The sequence below is a fragment of the Chelonia mydas genome, chromosome 11 (genome assembly GCF_015237465.2).
Source record: "Chelonia mydas isolate rCheMyd1 chromosome 11, rCheMyd1.pri.v2, whole genome shotgun sequence".
Lineage (NCBI taxonomy): Eukaryota > Metazoa > Chordata > Testudines > Cheloniidae > Chelonia > Chelonia mydas.
Window position 1 is genome coordinate 58,872,918 of NC_051251.2, and position 12,981 is coordinate 58,885,898.

At 42.0% G+C, this 12,981-nt stretch overlaps 1 protein-coding gene across 1 annotated transcript in view; it reads right to left on the reverse strand.

Annotated features, from left to right (window-relative positions):
* The window catches only part of ALS2 (alsin Rho guanine nucleotide exchange factor ALS2), a 66,214-nt gene that overhangs the window by 20,998 nt on the left and 32,235 nt on the right, over positions 1-12,981 (reverse strand). Inside the window, 6 exon segments of the mRNA XM_037912038.2 lie at positions 82-164; positions 495-601; positions 5,754-5,918; positions 6,560-6,658; positions 9,780-9,845; positions 9,989-10,191. Coding sequence (XP_037767966.1) covers positions 82-164; positions 495-601; positions 5,754-5,918; positions 6,560-6,658; positions 9,780-9,845; positions 9,989-10,191 — 723 coding nt within the window.

A 12,981-nucleotide genomic window follows, 5' to 3' on the forward strand; every position in this document is an offset into this window, starting at 1 on the left:
TTAAACTGAATCCCACTGAGAAATGATTCAAAGAAGAGAGAACAAATTTACAAAAAGGTACCCAAAAAGTATAATTACAACCTTTCCACTAAGGGTCCAGTTATCCGAAAACTCTCCTTCATAAATCGTATCATCTTCAGAAAGCAAAATCCCAGTTCCCTATATAACGAAAAAAAAACCCCATAATTAACACAACAGAGCAATTATGGACAGATGGCATATACAGTAGTCACGATTAAAAAGACCGCATTCTAGGGTATAGAGATATCCTAGGAGATCTCAGATTATATCCACTTGGCAACTGTTGACTTTTTAAAGTGACAGCTACTATAGTGAGATTGCAGTAAAATGTAGACCAGTCATTACAAAGACTATTTTAAAATTACAGGACAGAACTGAAGTGTTAGATTTTGATAGTGATATGTAGAGTGCTGCACAGGATAAACACAGCTGGGAAAAAAGAATATATAGTTTAAGGTCCAACTCACATCATCATTTGTTGTTGCTAAAGGCTCCTTCATAGTACAGTCCAAACTGAGTAACCACAACACCATTTCCCTGGCAGAGGTCATCTTGCCATGTTCCCATATATTTTTCTCCTCTGCAGAAATAGGAAAGTATATCTAGATAAAACAGCCTAATTTTTACAGGAAAGAGTGCTTATTATATCTGCTCTCAATTGGGCTCCACTATGACATTGAAAATGTGATGTCACAAGTTCAGGAAGTCACATGCCATACATTTGAACTTTGTATGGTGTTTTTTAATCTGGTTTCATTAGTTTAATGGAAAGAGGAGTCTCACCAGCAGAAATATACATAAACCTTAACAAAAATACTCTGAAATGACTGGATGTGGCAAGAGTGTTATTATGAAATTTAGTATTTCAGATGTTCTGGGAGATTAGAGTGTATAAAGAACAGAAAACTCAATAATAATGGGGGATTTCAACTATCCCCATATTGACTGGGTATATGTCAGCTTAGGATGGGATGCAGAGATGAATGTTCTTGACACTATGAAGGACTGCTTCTTGGAGTAGCTAGTCCTGAAACCCACAAGAAGAGAGGCAATTCTTGATTTAGTCCGAAGTGGAGCACAGGATCTGATCAAGAGGTGAATATAGCTGGACCGGTTGATAATATCAATCGTAATATAATTAAGTTTAACATCCTCATGGGGAGAAAAACAACTCACCAAAAGAGCCCACCACAGTAGCATTTAACTTCAGAAAGGGCAATACACAAAAATTAGGAAGCTATTTAAAACAGAAATTAAAAGGTATAAGTCACAAAAGTGAAAGGCCTGCAACCTACATAGAAACTTTTTAAAAACACCATAATAGAGGAGCAAATTAAATGTGTACCCCAAAATTAAAAAACATAGTAAGAGGATCAAAGAAGTACCATTATGGGTAAACAAAATGAAAGAAGTGGTTAGAGGCAAAAAAAGTTATCCTTTAAAAACTGGAAGTTAAATCCTATTGAAGAAAATAAAAAGGAGCATGAACACTGGGAAGTCACGTGTAAAAGTACAATTAGGCAGCCCAAGAAAGAATCTGAAGAGCAACTAGCCAAAGATTCAAAAACTACAGCAAAAAAAATTATGTACATCAGAAGCAGGAAACTGCCAAACAAGCAGTGGGGTCACTGAATGATGAAGGTGCTAAAGGAGCACTCAAGAAAGATAAGGCCATTGCAGAGAAGCTAAATTAATTCTTTGCATAGGTTTACACTGCAGAGGATGTGGGGGAGATTCCCACATCTGAACCATTCTTTTAGATGACAAATCTGAGGAACTTCCCAGATTGAGGTGTCAGTAGAGGAGGTTTTGATTAAACAAACTGTAATAAGTCACCAGGACTAGATGATATTCTCCCAAGAGTTCTGAAGGAGCTCATATATGAAATTGCAGACCTAACTATGGTATGTAATCTTGCCTTAAAATCAGCTTCTGTACCAAACGACTGGAAGATAGCTAACGTGACACCAATTTTTTTAAAAAGGCACCAGAGGTGATCCTGGCAATTACAGGCTGGTAAGCCTAACTTCACTACCAGGCACACTGGTTGAAACAATTGTAAAGAACAGAATCATCAAACACAGATGAACACAGCATGTTGGGCAAGAGTCAACATGGCTTTTGTAAAGGGAAACCATGCCTCACCAACTTATTGGAATTCTTTGAGCTGGGTCAAACATATGGACAATGGGGATACAGTGGATATAGTGTACTAGGACTTTCAGAAAGCCTTTGACAAAGTCCCTCACTGACGGCTCTTAAGCAACGTAATCAATCATGGGATAAGAGGGAAGCGAAGTAATCAATCAAGGATCAGTAACTGGTTAAAATACAGGAAAACAAAAGGGCAGGAATAAATGGTCAGTTTTCAGAATGGAAAGAAGTGAATAACAGTGTTCCCAAAGGGATCTGTACTGGACCAGCACTGTTTAACATATTCATAAATGATCTGGAAAAAGGGGTAAACAGGGAGGTGGCAAAATTTTCAGATGATACAAAATGATTCAAGATAGTTAAGTCCAAAGCAGACTGCAAAGAGCTACAAAGAGACTCACAAAACTGGGTGACTGGACAACAAAATGGCAGGTGAAATTGAATGTTGACAAATGCAAAGTATACACAATTCCAACTATACATACAAAATGATGGGGTCTAAATTAGTTGTTACCAATCAAGAAAGATCTCAGAGTCATTGTGGATAATTCTCTGAAAACATCTGCTCAATGTGCAGCAGCAGTCAAAAAAACTAATATTAGGAACCATTAGAAAAAAGGGACAGCGCATAAGACAGAAAATATCATAATGCTACTATATAAATCCATGGTATACCCACACTTTGAATACTGCATGCAGTTCTGGTCTCCCCATCTCAAAAAAGATATATTCAAAATGGAAAAGGTACAGAGAAGGACAACAAGAATTACAGGGGATACGGAAGGAGAGATTAAAAAGGCTGGGAATTTTCAGTTTGGAGAAGAAAGGACTAAGAGGGGATGTGATAGAGAGCTATAAAAAAATTGTGACTGGTGCAGAAAAAGAATAAGGACGCATTATTTACTCCTTCACATAACACAAGCACCAAGGGTCAACCCAATGAAATTAATAGGCAGCAGATTTAAAACAAACACAAGAAAGTACTTCTTCAGATAATGCACAGTCAACCTGGGGAATTCTGTGCCAACTTTGTGGAACTCATTGCCAAGGGATGCTGAAGGCCCAAACTATAATGAGGTTCAAAAAAAAGAACTAGTTAGGTTCATGGAGGATAGGTCCATCAATGGCTATTAGCCAAGATGGCTAGGGATGCCACCCTGTGCTTTGGAGTCCCTAGCCGCTGATTGCCAGAAGCTGGGACTGGATGACAGGGGATGGATCACAAAATAATTACCTGTTCTGCTCATTCCCTCTAAAAGCACCTGGCATTGGCCAGTGTCAGAAGACAGGATTTTGGGGTAGATGGACCAATGGTCCGACCCATTATGTTCTTATTTTCAGAAACGGAAAGTTTTAATAAAGCAGAACACAATAAGCCAACATCTAAGCAAGTAGACCTGAACAACTGCTACAGAAGTAACAAGGGAAAAAGCTTGCTGGCTGATCTGGATCAGCATAAACTGAGCTTTGGAAAGAGCCACATATAAAAGGAGATCCTTACTGATGTGAGGCATGTGCAGAGGGTGGGTGAAGGTTAGATAAAACAAAATAAGATTTCCTTACGATCTTTTTTACCCAGACCTCTTGACTGACTCTTTGATTTCATGACAAACCAACCTGCCCTCACTTGAGCGGGCCCACATTATATACTGGGGTAGGACCAATAAGGGAGGAAGTAGGCAAGTTCCACAGGCTGCAGTTAAATTCAAGAGGGTATGGGGGGGAAAAAAAAAAAACACGGTCAGAATAGTCATTTGGTTCATGGACTAATTATATTTAAAGCAAAGGGCTGAAATAAACCAATCAACCAGACATTCATTTTGAAGGTTCTGCAGTATCAAACATTGAGAAAATAAGAGCCATTTTGAAAGAAAGATATTTTGGATAACAACTAAACCTGATTGCTGTCATAAACAGATTAGAGGATCTGAGTCATTTCTTACACATAAACATATGAATCTTTCAAGGCCACTGAAAGACACACGTAAAGGGGCCTTTCCTTTCCAAGTAAAAGGGATCAGCTTAGACTGTATGAATTTGTATTCTTGGAAGTAGATCTAACACTCTCTTCATTTTTTAACTGTCCCTGAAAAGGCATATGGTTTTATGCATTTCATGGTCTTCAATTAGTAAGTGAAACCAACTTACAAACCAAAAAACCAAAACAAAGAAACAAACGAAAAAAACCAAGGGAGCCCAATGACGACTAAATAAATATAATTTTGCCTATGGAATATTTTGCTTTGGCACTCAAGAAAATACAGCCATGATAGAGAGGAAGCTCAATAATGTATTTATCCTAAAAAAAAAAAAAGCTGCTTGCCACTTGGTACCATGGCCTAGTGGGAGATGCTGGTTTGATTCATGGTTTCAGCCACTCCTGTCTGGTTGGGACTTGTTAGGAAGCAGATGCAGCAGGCTAAGCTTCTGGGACGGAGGAGGGGAGAGGTAAATTTCGGGCTTTGCTCAAAGTCACAATCGCTGCCCAGTAAGACACTAATGGATGAAAGCAGTCTATCCATTCCTTATTCACAGTGCCTTGAGTAAACATACTGAAAGAAATCCTCCTACCCAAAAACCAATGTTTAATTAAAGTTAAAGAAATATAAAATTCCACATTGCCTTTGATTTTTAATTATCTACAGAGGTGGCAGTGAAAGCTACTTTCTGAAGTCTCCTCCAAAATTCCTAGCTTTTCATAAAGCCAAAACTGAACTTGCAAGCAAAGAGTATTTCAATAGCAAGAATGGCAGGCCCGATATGTGGTTAAATACTATGGAAGTCTGAAGAATATTCTGAGGAAAGTACCTTATGATCAGGACCAAATGTGAAACTGATGTTAGGAACAAACTACAGAGGCCAGAACAGTTCTCCCTCTCATTAAAAACCCAGACCCTGGGTCATGGCTTTTCACTCTTCTACCTCGTAGATGGGCTTTCAGCTCTGAACTAGGACCAGCCACCTTAGCTTCCACGAAAAGCTCTTAGATTGGAGAAAGGAGACCTTGGCAGAGAGGGTTCAGGTGTTTTGTACAGGTGACTCCTATTTATTTACCTCTGCTCATATAGAATCAGGGGTTTTAAGTACACTCCTGCTACTTACCTCATCTTTTCATTTTGCTCATTCATGAGGAGATGAAGTAACTTGCCCCCAGCTGCCAGAATGAATAAGTGGCTTTACCTGGATTAGAATCCAAGATGACCTAGTTCCTAAATCTTTACTCTAATCAATGGGCAACTCAGCCTTCCGGCTGATGGGATGAGAGAATACTACATATGCCATTTGCAAAGCATGCAGATGTATGGATGGTACTGAAGAAGCTATCACAGTCAGTGCCACACTTCAAGCAGAAGTATGATGGAGAGCATGTAAAAATATTGGTTCAAACAAAGCAGTGGAATGGAACCCATACTTTGAGCTCCTAATCCTCCCCCATCAGCCCCAAAAACTTACAGTGGACTAAAGTCAAATTACAGAAACCGAAAACACAAAGAGATATCTACTGAACCTTTTCCCCCCAAGTTTATGTAGTTTTGGGTCAGATTAAAAGTTTAGGATTCCTGTTATCAATACATTACCTTGTGATATCATCGAAGACGCCATATCCAGTCTTCTTATCCATCACCCACTGGCCAATGAACATACTGGGAGAGGAAGATGTCAGTTTGCCACTGCGCAGGAGACCATGCCCATGACGCACATTGTCCTGAAAACATCCTTCATACACCTCACCAGTGGCATAGCTGTAACGACAAAAAGAATGGGTATGGTTCTTATGATCTGTATTCTTTTATCTCAAGGTTTTCTGGAATAGATACTGAATTTTTCCCTTTTCTTTCAGAGACTGCACTAAACCCAAGCACAATTCTGGAATCAGATTAACAAATATGATTAGGAGGTGAATAAAAAAGGGTTGCTGCTTATGGGTCACTATAACAATGTTAAGAGCCTTTCTTAAGTGAGACATGAAATACCATGAGTCATTTGTCACAATGCATTTCAAGAGAAAACTTGCAGGTTGAAAGGAGGAAGCAACATTAAAACAGAGACAGTGTAACAGCTATCAAGAGAGTGTGTGTGTGTGTGTGTGTGCGCGCACATGTACAGTAAGAAAACTCCCAAGAAATCTGGAAATTAAGCCATAGTAACTGCAGCCAGGAGTTTGGGAATATGAAAATAGCAATAGGAATGCTAGTGTGGAGACCTTAAACATTAGCCCTCCCCACTGGAAAGAAAACCGAGATCTAGAGCACCAACCAAAAGGGAATAAACCGCTACTGAAAGCTGCACTAAATATGTTAGCTGAAGTTCAAATAGTTATTGTTCCTTCTTGGACCACACTCTTACAAGGAGCACAGATTATCTTAATGAAAGAAGGCATTACCTGTAGACTCCTTGTCCACACATTTTGCCCTCCTTCCAGTATCCCACATAATGGTCATCCTTGGTCAATGCTTTGTTTGGTATTTTGTATTCACCATACCTGCCAGTGCATGAAGATCAAACAAGAGCAGTCATGATACAAATGTACAGACAAATCCAAACTCAGTTATTTACAAAAGCAGGCACAGAATCAAAACCAACATATTTCAACATCAGACTGCACTGGGTGGCTCTGTCTCCAGCTCCAGCAGTTCGAAATAATTTTTTGTACTGAAAAAAAGGAAGAAGTTCTAAATCACTAGGTTTTTTTTTTTTTTTTTTTTTTTTTTTTTTTATACTGTGTACTGTTTTCCACACATTTAGTTCTGGCCTGTAGTAAGCCTTCTCTTGCTCCATCAGTGCTTAGGCTTTTTGTGCTCCACAGTGGATCCCTGCAGCACAACAATTTGCAACTCTTTAGTAAAGCTATGGAAATTCAAGTCACTGGTGGTGTAGCAAGGCCTCAGTCTACTCTTTGCAAGAATCTCTCTTATTTCAGATCCTAAGGCAGAGGTGGGCAAACTACGACCCTCCGGCCCGGCCCCTGAGCTCCTGGCCCGGGGGGTCTAGCCCCTGGCCCCTCCCCTGCTGTTCCCCCTCCCCCGAGCGCTTGCTGGGCAGCACAGTTGCCCAATGCTCTGTGCTGTGTGGTGGCGTGGTTGGCTCCAGCCGGGCGGCACGGCTGCCTGTCCTGGTGCTCTGGGCAGCGCAGCTGTAGCATCGCCAGCCACCAGTGCTCCAGGCAGCACGGTAAGGGGGTGCGGGGGCTGGATAGAGGGCAGGGGAGTTGAGGGTGGTGGGAGTGTGGATAGGGGTCAGGACAGTCAGAGGGTGGGGAACAGGGGGGGTTGAATGGGGGGGCAGGGGCAGCCAGGAAGGAGAGGGGGGGTTGGATGGGGCAGCAAGACGGGAGAGGGGGGAGGGGGGCCAGGCAGGAGTTCTGGGGGCTGTAAGGGGACAGGGAGAAGGAGTTGTTGGATGGGGCAGGGGTCCTGGGGGGGCTGTCAGGAATGAGAGGAAAGGTTAGATGGGGCGGTGGGGGGCAGTCAGGTGCAGAGGGTCCAGGGGCGGTCGGGGGTGTGGATGGGGCAGGGGCTGGGCCACCCCTGGCTGTTTGGGGAGGCACCGCCTCCCCTACCCGGCCCTCCATACAATTTCAGAAACCAGATGTGGCCCTCAGGCCAAAAAGTTTGCCTGCCTCTGTCCTAAGGGCTGGTCTTCACTACGGGGAGAGCGATGTTGCTGCAATTGATGCAGCAGGGGTTGATTTAGTGGGTCTAGTGAAGACCTGCTAAAAACTGATGGCAGTGCGCTCTCCGGTCAACCCCGGTACTCCACCTCTGAGAAGAGTAAAGAAAGTTGACCGGAAAGTGTCTCCTGCAACGCAGCACAGGGAAGACACTGGGGTAAGTTGACCTAAGCTACGTCAACTCCAGCTACATTATTTACATCACTGGAGTAGTGTAACTTAGGTCGACTTATACCAGTAGTGAAGACAAGCCCTAAGTCTGTCTCCATCGCCTGTGCACTGCTCAGGTAAAACAGACAGCTCTGCCTTCAGTATTATTGCAAGCTAAGTTCTTAGATCTCTTTTTACCTTTATGGGTCAGTCACAAACATGGTTATTTTGGCTATGGACTTAAACATTTATAACCATTGAGAATATTTGAAGGAATAAAAGGATTGTAAAAAGCATCTAACTAGATGGGGAAGATAGCACAGGTCTTCAATATGCTTATGAAGTGCCAGAGGCTCAAGATGTTGGTGCTGCTGTCTTTCCAGACTGGCTTGTGGTTGGGTAGATGGTTCAGACAGGAAGTAATGGACAGCAAAGTATTCAACACTGACCACATGAGCTGCATACTCTCAAATATGCGTAGTGGTGTTTAATTACAAAATTAGTATTTCTAATCTTAACTACAGCTTAATGTTTTTGACCTGGAGAATTTTTTTTTTTTTTAAATGGATATTCCTGAGATACACTGTTGGCTGTGAATGACCAAATGGCCAGTTGGGGCTCTTAGATCTGTTATGTTGAGCTAGAGAGTTTAGGAAGTTGTCTGGAGGCTGTAAACATTCCAATCTTCCAGCCCCTACAGGTTCAATTACATACATTAGGAAATCCTGCTGCAATGTCTAGGTTGAAGTCCCTTATGAAACCATAAATTCCTTTTAAGTACCTAATATAACCACAGTTCTCATTATCCATATAAAATGTCTATTCCTCTTTTGAAAACCATTAAGCTCTTGGTTTCAATGATATAGTTTAGAAGGGAAATTCCATGGGTTAAACTATATGTTGTACACAAAGTTATTCCTTTTTATCAGTTTTAAATGCTGCTTTTCAATTTTATTGAATAGCTCCTTTATCTTGTATTATGAGATGGGAATGCCTATTTATCTATGTTTTCCCTCTCTATACTATTCATTTTACATATCACTATCATGTACCCTTTCTTGTTCATCAACTCTCTTAAAAGCAGTCCTAACCTCCAGGCTTCTCTTTATGGAATCCTTTGCCTTTTTATTTCTTGTTGCTTTTCTCCAGGCCTTTTCTATTTCTACTCTTTTGAGACTAAGTGACCAGAACTTAATACACTATTCAAGATGATGGTGCACTCCTAACTTATATAAAGGCATTATATGCCTTTTGAAAGAGCAAATAAAAATAATGAAGCCGAATCATTTAAAAAAAAAAAAAATCTTCAGATACAACAGAAGGCTTACCTGGTAAGCAAAGATAAGAAAAGCATCAGGGGGTAGCTGTGTTAGTCTGTGTCCACAAAAAAAAAACTAAGGAGTCCGGTGGCACCTTAAAGACTAACATTTATTTGGGCACAAGCTTTTGTGGGTAAAAACCCATTTCTTCAGATGCATCTGAAGAAGTGGGTTTTTACCCATGGAATCTTATTTCCAAATAAATCTGTTAGTCTTAAAAGATAAGAAAGTTGACTGATTTTTGCAGTTGACTGATCCTTCTTAAGGGAAGATGGCACAGACTCACTTGTCCATCTCTCACCATCCCCTCCTCCACTTCCAAACTTCATTTGTTTTTGTATTGTTTACTTACAGACAGCAAGCTTTTTACATACACACAACCTTGATCTAAAGAGAGAGAACACTATCTACCATAAACACTTTCTCTGTGCTCTAGCTCAGAGGGTAGTGAACTCTGCTCTTACCCATCTTCCAGGCCATTTCGGAACATCCCGGAATACATCCTTCCATCAGCCCATCTTAGGATCCCTCTGGAACACACGTACACGCACTACAGTTAAGCCAGTTTCACTAGTATTTCATGTTTTATGCAAGGAAAATAATGATTATTTTGCACAGCACCCAATACTACCTCTTCCTATCCCATTCAAATGTTGAGTTTGAATGCTTTTACCTGCCATGGGGTTTCCCAGAAAGCCATCGCCCATCATAGATGGCATCTTTAAGCCGAGGGTCCTTGTAAAAGGTGTATTTCGCACTACGTGAAATAGGGGGCTCCTGCCTCTGAATATTCCCACCACTTCCATAAGGTGGTAAGTCAGATGTCCCCCTTAGGGCCTGATCCACAGCTTGGCTTATAGCCCTCAGCCACTTTGTCTGAAATAGACAGTTTATAGAAGAGTTTATTAGTAATCCATCGTCTTTAGTAATCCATCTCTCTTTACACAGGTATTACTGCAGGACATATGTAGATAAAAATATAAGACTTTTTAGTTCCTTGGATGAATACTGCTAACATGCGATACCTATTCACATAACAGAGGTGTATCTTGTCTCACAGGTATTTTCCCCATATCCCCTGTATAAAAGGATGCTTAGTATCACCATACACTCCAACACCATGGAGGAGGAAGAAACAGAAGAAAAATATATAAGGAAAGTTACCTGCAAATCACACAAGAAATCCAAAACAACTATAAATATCTATATCTCATGACAGTCATCCAACAGGAAAAAAAACCAAAAAGTGAAACTGCAACAGCAGACTGCCACCTCCAGGAAAAAAACATGGCACCAGTACCTACCACTTGGACGCTACATGACGCCTGATCATCAAACTTAATCAAGACTACCCCTAACTAGAGCTGAATTATCTTTACTCTAAGGGCATAGGTGAAAGTAAGCCGGTCCGGTTCGGCGTACTGGAAAGAGCTGGTACCCTGTGCCAGACTGGACCGGCTTTCCCATGCTGGTGATTTAAAGGGGCCGGGGCTCCCTGCAGCAGCCAGAGCCCCGGGCCCTTTAAATCACTGCCGGAGCCCTGCCATCACTACCCCGGGGCTCGGTAGGCGATTTAAACGGCCAGGGGCTCCGGATGCTGCGGGGAGCCCCAGACCCTTTAAATCGTCGCCTAAGCCCCGCTGCCGGAGCCCCAGGGTAGTGGCGGCAGGGCTCCGTCAGCGATTTAAAAGGCCTAAAGCCCTGGGCCCTTTAAATTGCCCCTGAGCCCCAGGGCTCCCAGCCACCTCTGCAGCTGATTTAAAGGGCCCAGAGCTCCCAGCCGCCACTACCACAGCTGGAGTCCCGGGGCCTTTAAAGCTTGATTTAAAGGGCCGAGGTATTTAAAGGCCCTGCCTCTTCCGGTTGAGGCCACGCCCCTTGCTCAGGACTCCGGCATACCGGTAAGTCCTTTAAGTTACTTTCACCCCTGTCTAAGGGACTGAACTTCTTCCCCTCCACAGAACCTGATACCATACTAACATGTGGAGAACCAGAAGAATTATTCCAGTGATTCTGTCTTGAAGAATTCTTTCACAACTATGATGACACCACTCACAATTACTATGTCCTCACTGAGGATCATAAGAAAAAAGAATCATCTGACTGGATACCAGAGTGGACAAACCAACACTCTTGATCATTACATGGATTGCTCGGGGGGGGGGGGGGAGAGAAGGGTGAGAAATCCTTAACATACACCAACATCCTTCACAGTGACAGCATAGCTGCCTGCCTCAAATATTTACAAGACCATGGACAACCCTCAGATAGCCACCCAAACAAACACATCAAACTCAGCCAATTTCATCCCTGCCCAGAACAATTTTACATTCAACAAACAAACATTTTGTCCAAACCATGGGAACAGCCATAGGTCTTAGGACTGCTTCCCAATATGCCAACCTCTTCATGGGCCCCCTTGAAGAGAATTTGTGGACAAATGCACCCAAAACCAATGAAATACCTTAGATATATTGATGCTATTTTTATCATCTGGACAGATGACTTACATTCCCTCAGATTTCAGCAACCACCACTTCTTCATTAAACTCTCTGTGGGACACATGCATCAACTTCCTGGACACCACAATCAGCTTCAAACAATGGAACCCTATGGACAATATATACAAGGACCTCCCAGATCACCACACCTATCTTCCTAGGTCCAGTAACCTCTCAACCAACCACCTCAAGAAATCTGTTATCTACAGCCAGGCATTTAGACACCACAGAAGATGCTCTGAGAAGGAAGTCCGGGATACACACCTTAAACACACAAAACCACCTTCACAAAAAAACAAAAAACAATACAAAAAAAAAACCCACGCTTCACCAGAGAAGTAGATCACATCATGGAACAGGCCACCCAAGTACTCTGACAGAACCTGCTTCAATACCTACCACCCCACAATGAAACCCATATGGGGTATCAAACTACAACCCATACTCAATGGGGACCCCATCCTGAAAGAAATCTTTCCTGAACCCCCCACTTCTGGCCTTCATACATCCCCCCCAACCTCTCCAAGCTCATCAAAAGCAAGCTACCCACAGACCGGGATACACCTACTCAAAACTGTACCAGACCCTGCCAGAACAACAGATGCAAAACCTGCAGACATATCTCCACTGCTACAATGATCAACTCCTCCCATAACACACCTTTCAAGATCTAGGGTCCTACACATTTCTATCACAACATGTGGTCCTCACCCAGTGCACTAAATGCTTAGGTGTGTGTGAAACCAGACAATCCTTACAATCTTGAATGAACTCACACAGGAAAATGATACAAGACAAAAACATCGTATCACCTGTTGATGAACACTTTTCACAAAACGTTCACTCTATACATGACCTCTCAGTCCTCATCCTTAAAAGAAACATGCACTTTCAAAAAACAAGACTGGGAGTTTAAATTCGTAACTTTGTCAGACACTAAAATTCATGGTCTTAATCAAGTCACCGGATTTATGTCTTACTACAATAATCTATAAGCCATTATGCCCCCACCCCTCTGTTTTTGTCCTATTACTACAGAGATGTTAACAGTCCACTCTACCTTGATTGGTCCCATAGAATATGTGATAACTACTTACTTATACTAAACTATCTGTTCAATCTTGTATTTAGCTGTGACACTCTATGTTTCCCAGATCTGAAGAA